At 42.9% G+C, this 20,625-nt stretch overlaps 1 protein-coding gene across 2 annotated transcripts in view; it reads right to left on the reverse strand.

The window, feature by feature from the left end:
- Nucleotides 1–20,625, reverse strand: part of LOC134608060 (ubiquitin-conjugating enzyme E2 E2) — a 237,185-nt gene that overhangs the window by 39,314 nt on the left and 177,246 nt on the right. For both annotated transcript variants that reach the window (XM_063450692.1, XM_063450691.1), the window contains exon 4: nt 2,502–2,634. In XM_063450692.1, the coding sequence (XP_063306762.1) occupies nt 2,502–2,634 (133 nt within the window). The remainder of the gene's footprint in view (nt 1–2,501; nt 2,635–20,625) is intronic.

A 20,625-nucleotide genomic window follows, 5' to 3' on the forward strand; every position in this document is an offset into this window, starting at 1 on the left:
TAGGCATTACTGCCCAATCGCTAGTTTAAAAAATTTCGCAGATATGCCCCCAACTACTGTGTGGCAGATGGGGACATGAGGAGATTTAAAACCTCCCTTATAGTAATATGGGTGTCTTTTCGATCAGCACAGGCTTTTTTATTTATTTATTTATTTTTACCTTTAATGTGGCAGCTGGTTAGCATAGCAATTTTAAAATCAAGTCCTGATTGGAAGCAATTGGGTCCGGATTTCACCTGTTTCAGGCTTGATTTCACCTGATTCAGGCTTGTCCGGATTTAGCAGTCCCCTTACACAGCCGGATGGTTTTTCCCAATTTGGTACATTGCCATTTGGTTTGATGTTTACATTTTAAAATAAACCATACAATAGGATCTTTTGTTGAGCATTCTGTATATGCAATGCAAAATTCTAAACATATACTATGATTTCAATTTACTTTAATATAGTAAGATACTAAGGAAACATTTTTAAAATAACATAGTCACTCAACCATTCAAATAGTTTTAGCAAATTCAGATAATACATGTCATAACTATGTGATAATCCGGCGAGCTGTTGGAGGCCACAAGAAGAAGAACAAAATAATGAGGCAGGCATTTTGTGCCTATGTTAACACAATCTTTGCTAAGCTATTATTAAACCAGCAGGAGGATTTCAAGAAAGTTGTAGCAGGACATTGCTGTTCTAACGGTTTTAATGACCTATACAGCATGCCAACAGCTGAGCACTCATTTATAGACGTGTACAGAAGCATGGATTAATAACAGTAATAAATACTACTTGTTTTACAATCTTTTTATGAGCAATACACACCATCTAATATGTATCATATAATATCTATAGATTTCTTCTTTGCAATTTATACTAATCCATAATAATTAATATGTATTTTTAAAAAAATACCACGGTTTTATTTTATTGTAATGCAACGCTTTTTCCTTACTAATGCTTATTAATGCCATCATGTAGCAGTGATACATCCATGGCAACAAAATCCATGAAAACCCTCTGTATAATGACATCATAATCCTGCTATAATAAATATAGTAAGGTTTAAAGGCAGAGTGTGACATCATGGATCACTCCAAGAAGAAGAAAATGTCAACTCTAAATATGTTTTTTTTTCCGTACAGACGAATTGCACTACGCGATGTATAGAATGTACTGTTTGGTATTTGTATGCCAAAGGAGGCTTCCTAACCACTGCTGCCTGTTGTGATGTAAAAGTAGTACTGGTAAGATCCCATTGTAAAGCGCTATGGAATCTGTTGGCGCTATATAAATATAATAATAACAATTCGGACCGTTTACAAAGGTCTGAAACATATTTGTTTGCTCCAAAGTCTAAGAGCTGTAGTTATCTGGTGATGACTTGAGCATGGCAGCACATCACCACCCCTGCATAATTTATAACAGCATGACAGTACAGGCTATATCTATGGTATACCATCCATGGAGATATTCTGCCTGTCTCAGAAAGATGGGAGTTAATGATTATAATATCTTTTAACTCTAAAGTGATACTCTTTTCCTTATGTATCCTGTATCTTTCTGAATATATTCCCTCTTTTTATTTATTATATTTTGTTCCTTGTACTAGATCTCAATATCAGGACACAGCCTCTGCTCACGATGTCTGTTTTTTGCCTTTCTGTAAGATTGATGGATTGTGGGTAAATGTAATTAGCAACTGAAACAAAACCTTGCTTTAGGCTCTGGCCATTGTCAAATTGTGTCACCATGACTGCTTTACATTAAAAGGGGAAAAATAAAAGGGAAGCATAGTTAATTAAAGGAGTTGGATTTTGCTATAAATTGTATTCAAGGCACCCTTGACAAATGGGGAAGCTTTAGTGCAAGGAAAATGAGTTTGTTTTCCTGGCACTATAGTTTCCCTTTAAATGTCTACACTACAACTTGTGTTGGTGCCCTGAGTGTCCCTTTAACCCCTTAAGGACCAAACTTCTGGAATAAAAGGGAATCATGACATGTCACACATGTCATGTGTCCTTAAGGGGTTAAGGACTGGAGACACTTTGTATGCCTTTATAAGATGGGAGTTCGAAAAATATCTTGCATGCATATACCCCTAACCTTAACTATAACATTAAATCCTAGCCGTCACATTTAACTTTGCATAGTAATAAAAGCAGCGGCAATAAGTGCAACATTTTCGAGAACATTCTAAGTGAAAACTACAATAAAAGCTTTCAATAAGTACAATGCCGTAATGATAATATTATGGTGTTAGTTACCAGGAGGGTTAAATAATGAGGAATGAAAAGTAAGGTAGGGTGGCTGCTTTGAGTGTAAGACATTGAATTTAATCATTAAAAGAGACCTTTACATTTAAGCAATAAACTACTTCCAGTATGTAATAAAAGATGACAGTGTGTCAAGTTCATGTGAAACCTTAACAATCTGAATTCAGCAAAGCATAATGAAGCGGGAATAGGAAGGACATTTCCATTTAGGGGTGCAGAAATAACACTACTAACCTTTGGGGGTTTAAAGGGGTAATCTGGGGAGAATGCGATATCAAGGAAAAAAACGCCACCCTCGTACACAGAGCCTGGTGGCCCTAGTATAGTGGACCTCCATTCATATATGTTATCTCCTTTGGGTCCAGCACTGCAAGAAAGACAAAAAGAAACAGAACTGAATTAGATTTAATATCACTTCAGTCTAGATCAACATCATCTAGGCTCATAGTAAACCACATAGCCATTTTAAATTGCATAAGATTGTATAAACTACATTATTACATAAACATTAGAAACATAGAATGTGACGGCAGATAAGAACCATTGGCCCTAGTCTGCCCAATTTTCTAAATACTTTCATTAGTCCCTGGACTTATCTTATAGCTAGGATAGCCTTATGCCTATCCCACGCATGCTTAAACTCCTTTACTGTGTTAACATCTACCACTTCAGCTGGAAGGCTATTCCATGCATCCACTACCCTCTCAGTAAAGTAATACTTCCTGATATTATTTTTAAACCTTTGTCCCTCTAATTTAAGACTATGTCCTCTTGTTGTGGTAGTTTTTCTTCTTTTAAATATAGTCGCCTCCTTTACTGTGTTAATTCCCTTTATGTATTTAAATGATTCAATCATATCCCCCCTGTCTCGTCTTTCCTCCAAGCTATACATGTTAAGTTCCTTTAACCTTTCCTGGTAAGTTTTATCATGCAATCCATGAACCAGTTTAGTAGCCCTTCTCTGAACTCTCTCTAAGGTATCAATATCCTTCTGAAGATATGGTCTCCAGTACTGTGTACAATACTCCAAGTGAGGTCTCACCAGTGTTCTGTACAATGGCATGAGCACTTCCCTCTTTCTACTGCTAATACCTCTCCCCATACAACCAAGCATTCTGCTAGCATTTCTTGCTGCACTATTACATTGTCTGCCTACCTTTAAGTCATCAGAAATAATTACCCCTAAATCCCTTTCCTTAGATGTTGAGGTTAGGACTCTATCAAATATTCTGTACTCTGCCCTTGGGATTTTACGTCCAAGATGCATTATCTTGCACTTATCCACATTAAATGTCAGCTTCCACAACTCTGACCATTTTTCTAGTTTACCTAAATCATTTGCCATTTGGCGTATCCCTCCTGGAACATCAACCTTGTTACATATCTTAGTATCATCCGCAAAAAGACACACCTTACCATCAAGACCTTCTGCAATATCACTAATAAAAATATTAAAGAGAATGGGTCCAAGTACAGATCCCTGAGGTACCCCACTGGTGACAAGCCCAAGCTTCGAATATGCTCCATTGACTACAACCCTCTGTTGCCTGTCACTCAGCCACTGCTTTACCCATTCAACAATATTGGAATCCAAACTCAAAGATTGCAGTTTATTGATAAACCTTCTATGTGCAACAGTGTCAAAAGCCTTACTGAAATCTAGGTAAGCAATGTCTACTGCACCACCCTGATCTATAATTTTAGTTACCCAATCAAAAAAATCAATATGATTAGCTTGGCATGATCTCCCTGAAGTAAACCCATGTTGTCTCTGATCTTGAAATCCATGTGTTTTTAGATGTTCAACAATCCGTTTCCATCATTTTCCCCACTACTGAAGTAAGGCTTACTGGCCTATAGTTGCCCGACTCCTCCCTATTACCTTTCTTGTGAATGGGCACAACATTCGCTAACTTCCAATCTTCTGGGACTACTCCTGTTAACAATGATTGGTTAAATAAATCTGTTAATGGTTTTGATAGTACACCACTAAGCTCTTTTAATAGCTTTGGGTGTATTCCATCAGGTCCCATTGACTTATTTGTCTTTACTTTTGACAGTTGAAATAGAACATCTTCCTCTGTAAAATCACCTTTTTCTTAACTGAGGTCCCTTTCCTTCATTTTCATCTGTAAATACCGAACAAAAATATTAATTGAGGCAGTCAGCTAGACCTTTATCCTCATCTATTATTATTATTATTATTATTATTATTATTGCCATTTATATAGCGCCAACAGATTCCGTAGCGCTTTACAATATTTTGAGAGGGGGGGGGGGATGTAACAATAAATAAGACAATTACAAGAAAACTTACAGGAATAATAGGTTGAAGAGGACCCTGCTCAAATGAGCTTACAGTCTATAGGAGGTGGGGTATTAGAAACATTAGGATAGGAAATATCAAGTAGGAGTGAAGCAGAGCTGGAGGAGAGAGCAAAGCACTATCCCATAGGAGAGCAAGAGACAGGTATGTAAGGGAGAGATTACTCTGGGAGGCCATATGCTTTCCTGAAGAGATGGGATTTAAGGCCCTTCTTAAATGATTGAAGACTAGGGTTGAGAGTCTGATGGCAGTAGGCAAGTTATTCCATAGGAGAGGAGCCGCCCGTGAGAGGTCCTGCAAGCGTGAGTTGGCCGTACGGGTGCGAGCAGCGGTCAGGAGGTGGTCGCGGGCAGAGCGGAGGGTACGAGGAGGGGCATACCTCTGGATCAGTGAAGAGATATAAGAGGGGCTGGAATTGTTCAGTGCTTTAAATGTATGGGTTAGCACTTTGAATTGACTCCTATAGGATACAGGGAGCCAATGTAAGGACTGGCAGAGGGGCGAGGTGTGAGAGGACCGACTGGATAGGAAAATCAGTCTAGCTGCAGCATTCATTATGGACTGTAGCGGGGCAGTACGGCTTTTGGGGAGACCAATCAGGAGAGGGTTACAGTAATCCATGCGGGAAATTACTAGAGCATGGACAAGCTCCTTGGTAGCATCTTGCGTAAGAAAGGGGCGGATGCGGGCTATGTTTTTGAGTTGGAACCTACAGGACTTGGCAACAAACTGGATGTGAGACTCAAAGGTGAGACCAGAGTAAAGTATCTACATACCTTCCTTCTATTGTTTTTAATCTAACTAATCCTTGTTTTACTTTTCTTTTCTCATTTATGTATCTAAAGAAAGTTTGTCCCCCTTTTTACTGACTGTGCTATTTTATCTTCTGTGTGTGATTTGGAAGCTCTTATGACTTGCTTAGCCTCTTTCTGCCTAATCTTATAGATCATTCTGTCTTCCTCACTGTTTTTTTTTTATAATTACTAAATGCTAACTTTTTGTTTTTTACTATTTTGGCCACATCTGCGGAGTACCACAGTGGTTTCTTGAATTTTTTGCTTTTACTGACAAGCCTAATGCAATTTTCTGTTGCCTTCAGTAGTGCAACTTTTAAATAATCCCATTTCTTTTGGACTCCATTTAAATTGCTCCAGTCTGATAATGACTCCTTTACACATATTCTAATTTTAGAAAAGTCTGTTTTTCTAAAGTCTAAAACTTTTGTTTTTGTGTGGTGTGACTCAGTCACTGTTCTTATATTAAACCACACTGACTGATGATCACTGGATCTTAAACTTTCACCTACAGTAATATCTGATACCAAATCTCGATTTGTTAACACTAAATCTAGTAAGGCCTCTTTACGAGTTGGCTCCTCAACGACTTGTTTTAGAGACAATCCCAGTAGGGAGTTTAGAATATGTGTGCTCCTGGCACAAGTAGCTATTTTTGTTTTCCAATTCACATCAGGAAGATTAAAGTCACCCATGATGATAACTTCCCCCGCCATTGTCATTTTAGCTATTTCTTCAACTAGTAGATTATCTAAATCTTCAATTTGTCGTGGGGCCCTATAAATCACACCTACACGAGTTACTGTGTGATTACCAAATTCTAACGTAACCCAAACGGACTCTATGTTCGCCTCACTAACCTTTATTAGGCTAGATTTTATGCTATCCTTCACATACAGGGCCACCCACCCCCCTTTCTTGTCTCCCCTGTCTTTTCTATATAAAGAGTACCCTGGTATTGCTATGCCCCAGTCATTTTTCTCATTATACCATGTCTCAGTAACAGCGACTAAATCTACACTATAAGTTGCCATTATTGCCACAAGTTCATGGATCTTATTCCCTAAACTGCGAGCATTTGTAGACATGACTCTAAGCTTATCATTTTTTAACATACTTGCTACAGGCACCTTCTGTCCTTGTTTTGGGGGACAATTGGATTGATGTTTTATCACCCCTCCTAGTTTAAATACATCCTAGCAAAACCTCTGAACTGCTCACTGAGAACATTTGTTCCCTTTTGAGAAAGATGCAAACCATCTTTTTTGTACAGTTTATTTCCATTCCAAACAGAGCTACCATGAGAAATAAAGCCAAATCCTTGCTCCAGACACCATTCACCAAGCCACAAGTTAAAGTCCCTAATACGCATCCGCCTGTCATTCTGAGTGTTATGCACAGGCAGAACTTCAGAGAATGACAGTGTGGAAGCAACATGCCGTATATCATTGGCAAAAACACTAAAAACTTCCTTAACCTCTGAAACCTCATTGCAAGCCAAGTCATTTGTCCCTAAATGGACAAGTACATCCAATTCCCCTTCCTGCTTTGCTTGCTTAACAATATTACAGATACGTCTCCGGTCTCTGTGAGCAGTAGCTCCGGGAAGACACCTCACAAGACCACCATTGTCCATCTCCACACCTCTTATGATGGAATCCCCAACAACAACTGCTTTCTATTGAGCCTCATCATAGTCTTCAAGCCTCTCTGCACAACACCACTAGCCTCAGTGCCTCTCTCCACAACACCACTAGCCTCAGTGCCTCTCTGCACAACACCACTAGCCTCAGTGCCTCTCTCCACAACACCACTAGCCTCAGTGCCTCTCTCCACAACACCACTAGCCTCAGTGCCTCTCTCCACAACACCACTAGCCTCAGTGCCTCTCTGCACAACACCACTAGCCTCAGTGCCTCTCTGCACAACACCACTAGCCTCAGTGCCTCTCTGCACAACACCACTAGCCTCAGTGCCTCTCTGCACAACACCACTAGCCTCAGTGCCTCTCTGCACAACACCACTAGCCTCAGTGCCTCTCTGCACAACACCACTAGCCTCAGTGCCTCTCTGCACAACACACTAGCCTCAGTGCCTCTCTGCACAACACCACTAGCCTCAGTGCCTCTCTGCACAACACCACTAGCCTCAGTGCCTCTCTGCACAACACCACTAGCCTCAGTGCCTCTCTGCACAACACCACTAACCTTAGTGCCTCTCTCCACAACACTACTACCCTTAGTGCCTGTCTCCATGACACCATTACACTCTGAAAGTGCAGAAAATGAATTATGTAGAGCAACAGACTGTGCAATATGCCTGTTATCCACAACTCTAAGTCTACCAGATCCTACAGTAATCCATCTGCCATTCCTAGTATGTCTCTGCGGCAGTGGCTTTGCAGCAGTTCCAGCCTGAGTTTGTTTACCAGATAATTTACAAATCTCAGACTTCAAAAATACAATCTCCTGCCGCAAGATAGAGAATGGTCTACAGATTAGACAGCAACCAAACCTCCAAAAAGTGGAACACGAAACAAATGCATAGCAACTATTACACTGAACTAAGTCTGCCATTCCAATGAGGTAAATAATTTAAATCAAACGAATCTTAACTTTTTATTTATCCTCCTGAATACCTCAGATTACCTCCAGTTTATCTCCAGAATATATCCAACCACACACACTTAGAAGCAACACTCTCCAGAATATCTCCAACCACACACACTTAAAAGCAACACTTAGATGAAGCAACCAATCTATATTAGCCAAGCTAATGACAACAACCCTTATATACTCCTAAAATCACCACCCACTAGGAATGTTTAACACCTGGGTAGGCCTCTGCTTATTTGCAAACAATAGCTAATTTAAACAGCAATCAATAGCAAGTAGCTAACTAATCAAATGCCTTATAATTACCAACAGGAAATCAAACCTTGTGCAATCAGTAACCTTTTCCTACAGATGAATCTTACCTGTAACAGTAAAAAAGAAAACTCTTAGCACAACTCTTAGACAGTTGAAGCTTCTGTAAAACTCTCCAGAATATCTCCAACCACACACACTTAGAAGCAACACTTAGATGAAGCAACCAAGCCAACATTGTTTACATTACAAACACAAAGCATAACAAAAACTACATGAAAAAATCTATACCATATGTTAGCAGAAGAGCAAGCAAATACTTACCATCACTACTTCTGGACCTGGCAAACAAGCATAGTGATAGCCAGTAATTGAGGACTAAAAGTGGTAAATGTAAAAAGGGCCAAAAGCGAAAATGTTGGGAAATTTAAAAAAAAAATTTTTTGCATATATCTGGCACTTACAACTAGTGACTTCTTTGCACGTTCTTTTGAACTACTTAGATGACTACCAGGCACTTTTCATGTTTACCACATTATAAAGCATTACTCATTTGACAGTTAAAGGGACACTCCAGGCACACAGACCACTTCTGCCCATTGGAGTGGTCTGGGTGCTAACTCCCACCACCGTTAACCCTGCAAGTGTAATTATTGCAGTTTTTATAAACTGCAATAATTACCTTGCAGGGTTACGTCCTCCTCTAGTGGCTTTCTATCAAAAGATAGATAGAATATAATAGAATCTTTATTCATACTGTGTTAATGTGTTACTTTTACCAGTCTGCATTATATGTACATTATATATGACAAAACAATGTTGAATATGTGTGTGATAAATAACAGGGTTATTCATAAAGTTTTACAATTCTGCTATTTGGGCCTTAAATTTGAAATTCACTTTGAACTTAAATTTAGTAAATAACCCTGTACGTACTCTCTTATGTTCCATCATAGAGTAATTCTTAAAGGGGGTTATTCCAAGTACCATGACCACTTCAGTGGCACTTGGAGTCTCTATGTTCGGTGTGAATCACTGCCCAGACAGAAATAATTAATTTTGCTCCTGGTAAATTAATGTTCCAGGATAATAATGTAAATTCTATGCATTAAAAATATGTGTTGAAGAAAAAAATAGAAGAGAAGTCCAGGCACTCTTCTCTTCTATTTTTGTTCTTCATCAAGTATTTGGTTCCTGGTACTGGGACTGGTCTTGTTGCACCCGGATACATCTTATTTGGGATTGAGTGCAGTTCCACATTCCTGCTATATTAAAAATATGTGTTGTCAGCACACATAGCAGACTGGTCAGCTAATCGCTCTCATCCAACGAGCTAAGCTCTGCACTGCAGGAAGTATCTCAGGACATCTAACAGAAGTTCCTCCTTAAGAACGTCCAGCTTTTTGGCATTCATGGTTGAGGCAGAGGGCAGCGAACGGATCCCAGGTAAAAAGTAAAAAAAAAAAAAAAAAAACATTCAAAAATGGTTTGACTACTTGCAAATTAGAAAAGGGGTGGGGGGATGGGGACGCATTCCTACACTGTTATGGTGCATGGAGTGCCCTGTTATAGATAAACTGGAATGCAGAAATGACCTTTGCTATGTTGTACGTAGGATATATTAAAATATGTTACTTTGTAAAGAGTTTGGGACATTTAGTTTAAAACATTGTTTTTGTATTCCAGTCTCCACAGATCACATCATTGCATTGATTTTTTATTCTCTTGAAGTTGTATGAAGTGCGTGTCAGTCTGCTGGCAGTGTTCCAAGCGGTTAGAAAGCCCATATCCATTAAACAGAGCATTACATCTGTGCTTTCAAAACATTTGTCTCATTCTTTTTCCAATGCCTTTCCACCACGCAACAAGCACTATGGGACACGCATATATGTACCGTATGAGTGCCATAGAGTTGCATAACCCATTTACCGATCTGTCACTCACAGGTTTAATTACACATGTGTAACAAAGACCAGTCCCTGGCTGTCATCAGTGCTAATTCCCACACAGGTTTTAAAAATCTTTGTGTACGAGTTTAGCTTGGTAACTTTACAGCTAGTTTAACTATGGTTGTTATAAAATTACAGAGGAACACATCCGCATCTAGTGGAAAAGATGAAAACACTAGCATGAATGTACTCTTAACCCCTTAACGACGAGTGACGGACGAGGTCCGTCACTCAGGGGATTGCCTTAACGACGAGTGACGGACCTCGTCCGTCACTCGTTAAAATTAACCCCAGGTCGCGGCGATCGTGGGGTTAATGGTGCTCCGGTCTGCCTCTGCATTAGAGGCAGACCGGGAGCACCGGATCGGGCTGTCAGAGTACATGTGCCCGCTCTGACAGCATGCCAGAGCGGGCACATGTGCTCTCTATACTCACCTCCGCCTCCCTGCACTTCCTGGTTCTGTGTGAAGTGCAGGGAGCCGGATCTTCAGTGATCCTGCCCCCTGGTGACAAAACAATAAAGTTAAATTAAAATCCCACCCCCCTTTACCCATTTTAATATAAAATTAACCCCTTCCCTGCCAATTGATCACTGACTACAGTGATCAATTGGCAGGGATTACATTTTACTATGATCTGATTTTTTTTTTAACCCCTGAGGGTTAATTATTTTTTTTTAACCCTCAGGGGTTAAATTTATTTTATTAATTAATTTAAATTTTTTAAAGTTATAAATTTAGCTAGCTGGGGTGGGTGGAAGTTAGTGGGGAATTGGGGGATTTAGTATTAGGCTAACTAGGGGTTAACGTTAAAAAAAGTTTAAAAATAAGCTTTAAAAAGTTAAAAAATTAAGTTAAAAAAGTTTTAATAACGTTTAAGTAAAAAATGTAAAAAAATAAACCCTTTACCCAGTCCAAATAAAAATTAACCCCTTCCCTGCCAGTCGATCACTGCCTACAGTGATCAAAATACAGATCACAGTATTATACTGTGATCTAATTTTTTTTTAACCCCTGACGATTAACTTTTATTTATTTTTTAACCCTCAGGGGTTAAATTTATTTAATTAACTAATTTAAATATTGTATAATTAAATATTTTGCTAGCTGGGGTGGGTGGGAGTTATGGGAAAATGGGGAATTTACTGTTAGTGCTGCTTACTGATAGTTAGGGGTTAACGTAAAAAAAAAGCTTAGAAAAATGTTAAATCTGTAAAAAAAAGTTTTACGAAAGTTTAGGAAACGTTAAAAAAATTAATAAGCAAAACAAAAGTTTAAAAAATAGTTTTTAAAAAGTAAAAAAAGTTTTAAAAAGTAAAAAAATACATTTAATAACGCTCATTGCCACTACACCTTGTACAAGCTAGCGGAAAAATGATCCCACGCTAAGGTTCAAAATATGCCTTTTGAAATACCCTGGGATGTCTTCTTTAAGAAATGGTATGGCTTTATGGGGTATTTGGTTTATATAGCCTGGTAAAATACTATAAAATGGGACATGGGCACAGCGTAAAAATGTAAAGTTTGAAAAAAAATGGAATGGCTGTGTCCCAAATGTGCCCCTCCGATGTCCACATATACCTGGCAAAGGTACATACGGGGGTATTTTTGTAATCAGCAGACATAGCTGAGCAACATATGAAGTATTATACAGTGGTAGTACACATAAGGTTTGCAAAATATACTGTGCAAACTCACTTTGTGTGTCAAAAAGGCAGAAAAAACGCTTATTACCACTACACCTGGTACAAGCTAACGGAAAAATGATCCCACGCCAAGGTTCAAAATATGCCTTTTGAAATACCCTGGGATGTCTTCTTTAAGAAATGGTATGGCTTTATGGGGTATTTGGATTATATAGCCTGGTAAAATACTCTAAAATGGGACATGGGCACAGCGTAAAAATTGAAAGTTGGGAAAAAATGGAATGGCTGTGTCCCAAATGTGCCCCTCCGATGTCCACATATACCTGGCAAAGGTACATACGGGGGTATTTTTGTACTCAGCAGACATAGCTGAGCAACATATGAAGTATTATACAGTGGTAGTACACATATGGTTTGCAAAATATACTGTGCAAACTCACTTTGTGTGTCAAAAAGGCAGAAAAAAACGCTTATTTCCACTACACCTGGTACACGCTAGCGGAAAAATGATCCCGCGCTAAGGTTCAAAATATGCCTTTTGAAATACCCTGGGGTGTCTACTTTAAGAAATGGTAGGCCTTTGTGGGGTAGTTTGAATTTAAAATCTGCGAAGATGCTTGGAAATTGCACTTAGGCCCGGCGTCAAAATTCAAAGTTCGGTAAAAACTGATATGGCTTGGTCTCCTATATGGCACTGTAGCTTCACGAAATAGTGCCATAGACATACAATGGGGGTGTCCTTTTACTCAGAAGACTTAGCTGAGCATAATTTGGGGGGTTTGAGCTTAGTGGCACATATGAAATATACAAAATGCCCAGCAAAAATGCAATCCGTATGTAAAAAATGCACAAAATTATTTTTTACCACATACTTTTGCATGTAATGGTAAAAAAAATGGGGGCATGTTAAGGCACAATATGCACCTTATGACATACCCTGGGGTGTCTACTTTTACAAATGGTAGGCCTTTGTGGGGGTTTTTTGAACAGTCAAACTGTTATAATACCCCAAATGGAAGCATAGGCTCATTAAATCCGTCTCTCAAAATTCTACTGTGAATACTGAAAAGGACAGGTCTCCTATATGGCACTGTAGCTTCACGAAATAGTGCCAAAGACATACAATGGGGGTACCGTTGTACTCAGCAGAAGTAACTGAACACATAATAAAACTTTGTACAGGAATAGCACACACCAACTTTACAACATACACATGAGAAGTTCTGTGTTATAAGTTTGTGTGCGAAAACCCCCAAAAAACACAATTTTACTCCAATATTTAGCAGAGGTTGGCGGTAAAATGGCTACGTAGAAAGTGTCAAAACAACCTTAGGTAAATAGCCTGTGGTGTCTACTTTATATAAATATATACTTTTGTGTGGCAATTTTGTTTTCTTTTATGGCTATAAAGCTTACAAGACAAACATACCAAATTCTAAAATCGCTCCATATTAAAAGTTTATTTTACTCCTTGTGCTTTGTGACCTGTAACTACCAAAAAAAACTGAAAATCCCAGACACATTATATATTCTGTAAATCAGAACAACTAAATGAATTTATTTTTAATTACTTTCCTTAACCTGCACTAATTAGGCACACATTATTATTGCAAAAACTGTAAAAAAAAAAATCAAATGTTTTCATTTTTTTTGCATTTTTCTGTATTTTTTTATAATAAATAAGCATGTATATATATATATATGTTACATCAAATGAAAGCCCTTTCTGTCCTTTAAAAAGCGTTATATAATATGCGTCGGTGCAATAAATTAGTCAAATGCAAATTGCAGTTGAACGCAAACAGCAAAAAATGCAAAAAATGCCGTTGTCACAAAGTGAAAGACAAGCTTCCGAAGCTCTGTCCTTAAGGGGTTAAACGAGCCTGCAATATGCTTCAGCATCTATAAACTGACAATAGAGCACAGCTGCGCTTAATTAGCATTCGTTAAACAAATCAGGTTTGGAAAGGTTGTTGCTGGGCACATGCCTACTTAGATAGAGTCTAATGACACAGTTAGCTACTGCACTGGGGCTTAACAACTGAAATGCGACCCATAGGACCCCTACAATGATAAGCCTACCAAGAAAATTACAAACAGATTCATTTGAGCTGAGCATAACTGGATGTGTTAGCCATTGCTGGCCTATGAGATCATGATTAATTACGTGAACGTCTCTGGAACCATGTGAACAATTTGAATTACTGACAAGCACAACCCATGTACCTTCCGACAGCAGGTGGAATATTTTACTGTCTGAAATATTGCAAGATAAGAGATATCACAATGTCTCTAAAACATTACATATCCTTGATATATCTATGGAGAATAAATAAACCATTAAAAACATATAGGTCTCGATTTAATATATTTGGTTGAACTTTCCAAATGCTTTTTTAACATAGTAAAATATAAAATACGTTATCATAGTAAAAAAGTATATATTGCAACATTTAAATATTTTTCATAGTACTTAAACATTTCACAAGTTTACTCAAAAATATCAAATCTTTAGGAAAGCTCATCCAACAACATTAAATTGAGGCCATAGTTGTGATAAGTAAACATAATATTAAATATGTTGAGGAGTTACCATTCCTCTTTCAATGCATTACCATAAACTTTGCCACTTTTTTTGTGACATGCCCATGCAGAAATGGTTCCTATAAGAATGTAATGATAATAGTTTACTATGTTTCTATAAAACCTAATAAATTTATTTGTAAAAATTGCTGAAAGTACACCGAAATTTTAGAACTTGCTAATGTTTTAGTTTTTTTCTATACTAGAAGATATTAATCTGATGTACCGTGGCAATAACACATGGTCTGCTACTTAATTATAAATTACCATTGCACTAGGGAAGATCAATAAGTTAGTCCCAAGCTAAAAATGATCACATATATGGGAATGGCTTTATTGACTTATCACTTCTACCAAGCACGGTAATGCTAACCAATGTGGTGTGGGGTGTCCTGACCAGTGAGAGTTAAATGGCCACTATAGGCACCCAGACCACTTCATCTTATTGAAGTGGTCTTGGTGAAGTTCCCAGTCCATTTCACAATGCAATGTAAAACATTGCAGTTTCTGAGAAAGACAACCTCTAGAGGAACACCCTGCATTCTGAGTTTAACTACATGAAAAGATGTTAGATGTTCTCACGCATTGCATGAGGACGTCGAGCGTCTTTAAAATCCCCAAAGAAAAGCATTGATTCAATGCTTTCATGTTAGGAAGCTCTAATGTGTGCTGTACTTGCTGCGCATGTGCATTGTTACCCCATTGGCATGATGTCACTGGAGTAGGGGACCAATCGAGCACTGAGGTGCTGGAAACAGGTAAGTGTAAAATGGGTTTTTAACCTGTCAATCCCCAGATGGTGGGGGGATACCTAAAGCAGAGGGACATTATAGCGTTAGGAAAACTGTTTTGTATTCCTAACGCTATAGTGTTCCTTTAACTTGCTAATCTTGTTTTAACCTTTGAATAATAAAGAACAGCTGTGAATGCTATAAACAACAAACCAAACAATGAATAATTAAAGCCACCTACATGGCATTTGGATACCGCAGTCTGTATCAGGTCTAGTAGCAAAGAATATAACGCTGGGAGAATGTATGACAGAGTTGAAGAGGTAAAAGAATAATTGCACATTTTACTAAAATCTGAATTATTAAAATGCAAGCAATTAACAAGGCAAAAATTAGAGGAAAATGTGTATCTCGCTGATGTTATTTTTGCAATATCTTACACAATGATCTGATGCGCAAGACTAAGAGCTAATCTGTACTGTAAAATTCTCAATATGAATTAAAGCTGCGTATCTAGAAGACTGTTATTGATACACAAAGAATATGTATACTAATCCAATGCAAGATATGACAGACCGAGTGACAAGCCTCTCTCTCTCTCTCTCTCTCTCTCTATAATCCCTGCCATAATTATTATATTAATTTATATGACATTAACTTCTTATATTCTGGAGAACTTATAGTACATTATAATGGTATATAAAGTAAGTGAGAAGAAAAGTATTGTTTACTAGAGATGCAACAAAATGAAAATTCTGGGCAGAAACCGAAACCAAAAATTCAGGATGCCCTTGGCTGAAAACCGAAATGGAAAATGACTTTTTCCCCAAAAAAGGGAGGGGGTGACAGAGTGACTGAGGGAGGGGGTAACTGGTGACAGTGACTGAGGGAGGGGTGACAGTGTGACTGAGGGAGGGGGTAACAGTGTGACTGAGGGAGGGTGTGACAGAGTGAGGGGGTGACTGAGGGAGGGGGTGACAGTGTGACTGAGGAGGTGACAGTGACTGAGGGAGGGAGTGACAGTGTGACTGAGGGAGGGGATGACAGTGACTGAGGGGGTGATAGAGTGACTGAGGGAGGGGGTGACAGTGACTGAGGGAGGGGCTGACAGAGTGACGGGGTGACAGTGACTGAGGGAGGGGGTGACAGTGACCTAGGGAGGGGTGACAGAGTGACGGGGTGACAGTGACAGAGAGGGGGTGACCGTGTGGCTGAGGGAGAGGTTGACAGTGACTGAGGCAGGGGGTGACTGGTGACAGTGACTGAGGGAGGGTGTTAGTAATACCTTTGTTTCCCTGGTGATCCAGTGTCCTGGCTCCCTGGTGGTCCGGTGAGCTGTCTCTCCAGTCTGCAGCTCCGCCGGGTGTGAGCTGCAGACTGAGCTGTATCTCACGATATCCAGACGTCAGAGCGTTGAAGTGGTAACCTGTGGCAACGCTCTGATGGGCCAGAGATCACGATATGCAACGCAGTCTGCAGCTCACACCCGGCGGAACTACATACTGTGCTAGCTCTCTCCCCGGGCAGACGGGAGGGGCCTCGCACCTGGCGGCACACAGGGCAAGCCGCCGGGACCCCTCTTGATTTTCGACAGAGTTGACCCTTTTCTGGACGAAATGATTTCGATGCATCCCTATTGTTTACAGAACAAACGGGAGATAACAAATAATCCCTAATTTCTTCTCAATCACTTTTAAGTCAATTTAAAAAGATACAGTTATCAAAAATTGACCTCCATTTTCAATACGTTATATATAATGAATTACTAATTATGGGGAAAAACATCAAAATGACCTTTAATGGAAATTCTGAAGATTTATTTATAAAAAAAAACAAAAAAAAAAAACACGTTATGGAATTGAATCTTTTCTCAAAGTATGACTTTATACCTATGTTTAATTACCAATCCTGTCTAGATTGTGTCTCCTAAGAACACTGTATTACAGGATAAACAGGTCACAGTTTGACACCCAGCCAAGCTAATTAATTTCTCTATAATTAGAACTCAATATGTGTAAAAATAGCAACTTTACAAGACAGGAAGCAGAGATCTGTTTTCAGTTTGTGTTTTTTTCACCCTGCCTTCATTTCTTTCTGCAAAGACAATAACATTGTGGAATTTTCAAAGCAAATAAGTTTCCCTTATCGGATCGGACGTTATTGCGGTAGGTTTCCAATTTCGTAGTTTATACTTTCTGGATTTCAGTGTATGGTAGTATCATCAGATGGCACAGCATACAGCCAACTGAAAGCCAGTTTTCTTAAAGATTTAGTGATGCCGAATTGCTGAATGTGGCGAATCTGTAGCCAATCTCCTTGTCTTGCTCATGAAAGCACTGCATTTAGGTGCCTTTGGGAGTTTGCTGATTACAAATCATTACCAGATCTTCAGGGAGACAGAGCTCAGTGCTGGCAATGGAAAATTTAAAATATGCTGGGGCACTGAAGATATCACATTTTTTCCAAACAATGTTTTAACACCGAGTAATAAAAGGAGTTTGCTTTTTCAGGGAAAGCTCAGTGTAGTGATTATGTTGCCAATAGTCCCTGGACCCAGTTTCTTTGTGAAACTGTTTGGGAGAGGTTTGACAAAAACTGAGGATCACCCAGGCACACACAGATTGCACATTTCTTAGCAGGATTGATAATATGTAATCAGAGGCGGCTCTCTAATTAGGCGGTTTAGGCGGCCGCCTAAGGCCTCGCGCTGGCTGGGGCCTCGCGGCCGCCTAAACCGCCTGTTGGCAGAGTGTGTCAGGTCCTCGGTCAGTGACCGAGGACCTGACACCAGGAGGGGGCCCGGCGGCTTGCCCGGTATGCCGCCGGGTGCGAGGCCCCTCCTGGCTGCCCGGCCACCATCGCAGACACTGGTCTGCAGCTCCGCAGTGTGCAGAGCTGCAGACCATGTGACTCGCGAGAATTGGCCAATCAGAGCGTTGCCGCGGGTTACCACGGCAACGCTCTGAAATCTCGCGAGATTACACGGTCTGCAGCTCTGCGGAGCTGCAGACCGGAAGTAATGGCCACCGGACCACCAGGGAGCCCACTGGACCACCAGGGAAATCAAGGTAGGCTCTCCCTCCCCATCACCCCCCACCACACTCAGCCTCACCCCCCCAGTCACCATCACCACACTCAGCCTCACCCCCAGCCTCACCATCCCCCCACCACCACCACCCTCAGCCTCACCACCCACCACCATCACCCCCACCACCCTCAGCCTCACCATCACCCCCCTCAGCCTCACCCCCCACCCCCCTAAGCCTCACCCCCACCACCTCCCACCACCCTCAGCCTCACCACCCCCACCACCCTCAGCCTCACCACCCCTAGCCCTCACCACCCTCACCATCACCCCCCACCACCCCTAGCCCCCACCACCCTCACTACCACCCCCACCACCCCTAGCCCCCACCACCCTCACCCCCACCCCCACCACCCTCAGCATCACCCCCTCAGCCTCACCCCCACCACCCCTAGCCCCCACCACCCTCAGCCTCACCACCCCCACCACCCTCAGCCTCACCACCCCGACCACCCTCAGCCTCACCACCCCCACCACCCTCAGCCTCACCACCCCCACCACCCTCAGCATCACCTCCCCCCACCACCCTCAGCATCACCTCCCCCCACCACTCTCAGCATCACCTCCCCCCACCACCCTCAGCCTCATCCCCCACCACCCTCACCATCACCCCCTACCACCCTCAGCCTCACCACCCCCCACCATCACCCCCACCACCCTCAGCCTCACCCCCACCACCTTCAGCATCACCTCCCTCACCATCACCCCCACCACCCTCAGCCTCACTACCCCTAGCCCCCACCACCCTCAGCCTCACTACCCCTAGCCCCCACCACCCTCAGCCTCACTACCCCTAGCCCTCACCACCCCTAGCCCCCACCACCCTCACCACCACCCCACCACCCTCACCACCACCCCACCACCCTCACCACCACCCCACCACCCTCAGCCTCGCCCCCCTCAGCCTCACCCCCCACCCCCCTCAGCCTCACCCCCCACCCCCCTCAGCCTCACTCCCCACCCCCTCAGCCTCACTCCCAACCCCCCTCAGCCTCACCCTCACCCACCACCCTCACCCCCCTCACCATCACCCCTCCACCCTCACCCCCTCACCATCACCCCACCACCCTCACCCCCTCAGCATCACCCCCCCCCACCACATCACCCCCCCACCACCCTCAGCATCACCCCCCCACCACCCTCAGCATCACCTCCCCACCACCCTCAGCATCACCTCCCCACCACCCTCAGCATCACCTCCCCACCACCCTCAGCATCACCTCCCCCCACCAGCCTCACCCCCCACCACCCTCAGCCTCACCCCACCACCTTCAGCATCACCCCCCTCACCACCCTCAGCATCACCCCTCACCACCCTCAGCATCACCCCCCACCACCCTCAGCATCACCTCCCCACCACCCTCAGCATCACCTCCCCACCACCCTCAGCATCACCTCCCCACCACCCTCAGCATCACCTCCCCCCACCAGCCTCACCCCCCACCACCCTCAGCCTCACCCCACCACCTTCAGCATCACCCCCCTCACCACCCTCAGCATCACCCCTCACCACCCTCAGCATCACCCCCCACCACCCTCAGCATCACACCCCTCACCACCCTCAGCATCACACCCCTCACCTCCCTCAGCATCACACCCCTCACCTCCCTCAGCATCACACCCCTCACCTCCCTCAGCATCACACCCCTCACCTCCCTCAGCATCACCCCCCCTCACCATCACCCCCACCACCGTCAGCCTCACTACCCCTAGCCCCCACCACCCTCAGCCTCACTACCCCTAGCCCCCACCACCCTCAGCCTCACCACCCCTAGCCCCCACCACCCTCACCACCACCCTCACCCCCCTAAGCCTCACCCCCCACCCCACTCAGCCTCACCCCCCACCCCACTCAGCCTCACCCCCCACCCCACTCAGCCTCACCCCTCACCCCCCTCAGCCTCACCCCCCTCAGCCTCACTCCCCACCCCCCTCAGCCTCACCCCCCTCAGCCTCACTCCCCACCCCCCTCAGCCTCACTCCCCACCCCCTCAGCCTCACTCCCCACCCCCTCAGCCTCACTCCCCACCCCCCTCAGCCTCACTCCCCACCCCCCTCAGCCTCACTCCCCACCCCCCTCAGCCTCACTCCCCACCCCCCTCAGGCTCACTCCCCACCCCCCTCAGGCTCACTCCCCACCCCCCTCAGGCTCACTCCCCACCCCCCTCAGCCTCACTCCCCACCCCTCTCAGCCTCACTCCCCATCCCCTCAGCCTCACTCCCCACCCCCCTCAGCCTCACCCCTCTCAGCCTCACCCCCCACCCCTCTCAGCCTCACTCCCCACCCCCCTCAGCCTCACTCCCCACCCCCCTCAGCCTCACTCCCCACCCCCCTCAGCCTCACTCCCCACCCCCCTCAGCCTCACTCCCCACCCCCC

Source organism: Pelobates fuscus, chromosome 4 (genome assembly GCF_036172605.1).
Source record: "Pelobates fuscus isolate aPelFus1 chromosome 4, aPelFus1.pri, whole genome shotgun sequence".
Taxonomy (NCBI): domain Eukaryota; kingdom Metazoa; phylum Chordata; class Amphibia; order Anura; family Pelobatidae; genus Pelobates; species Pelobates fuscus.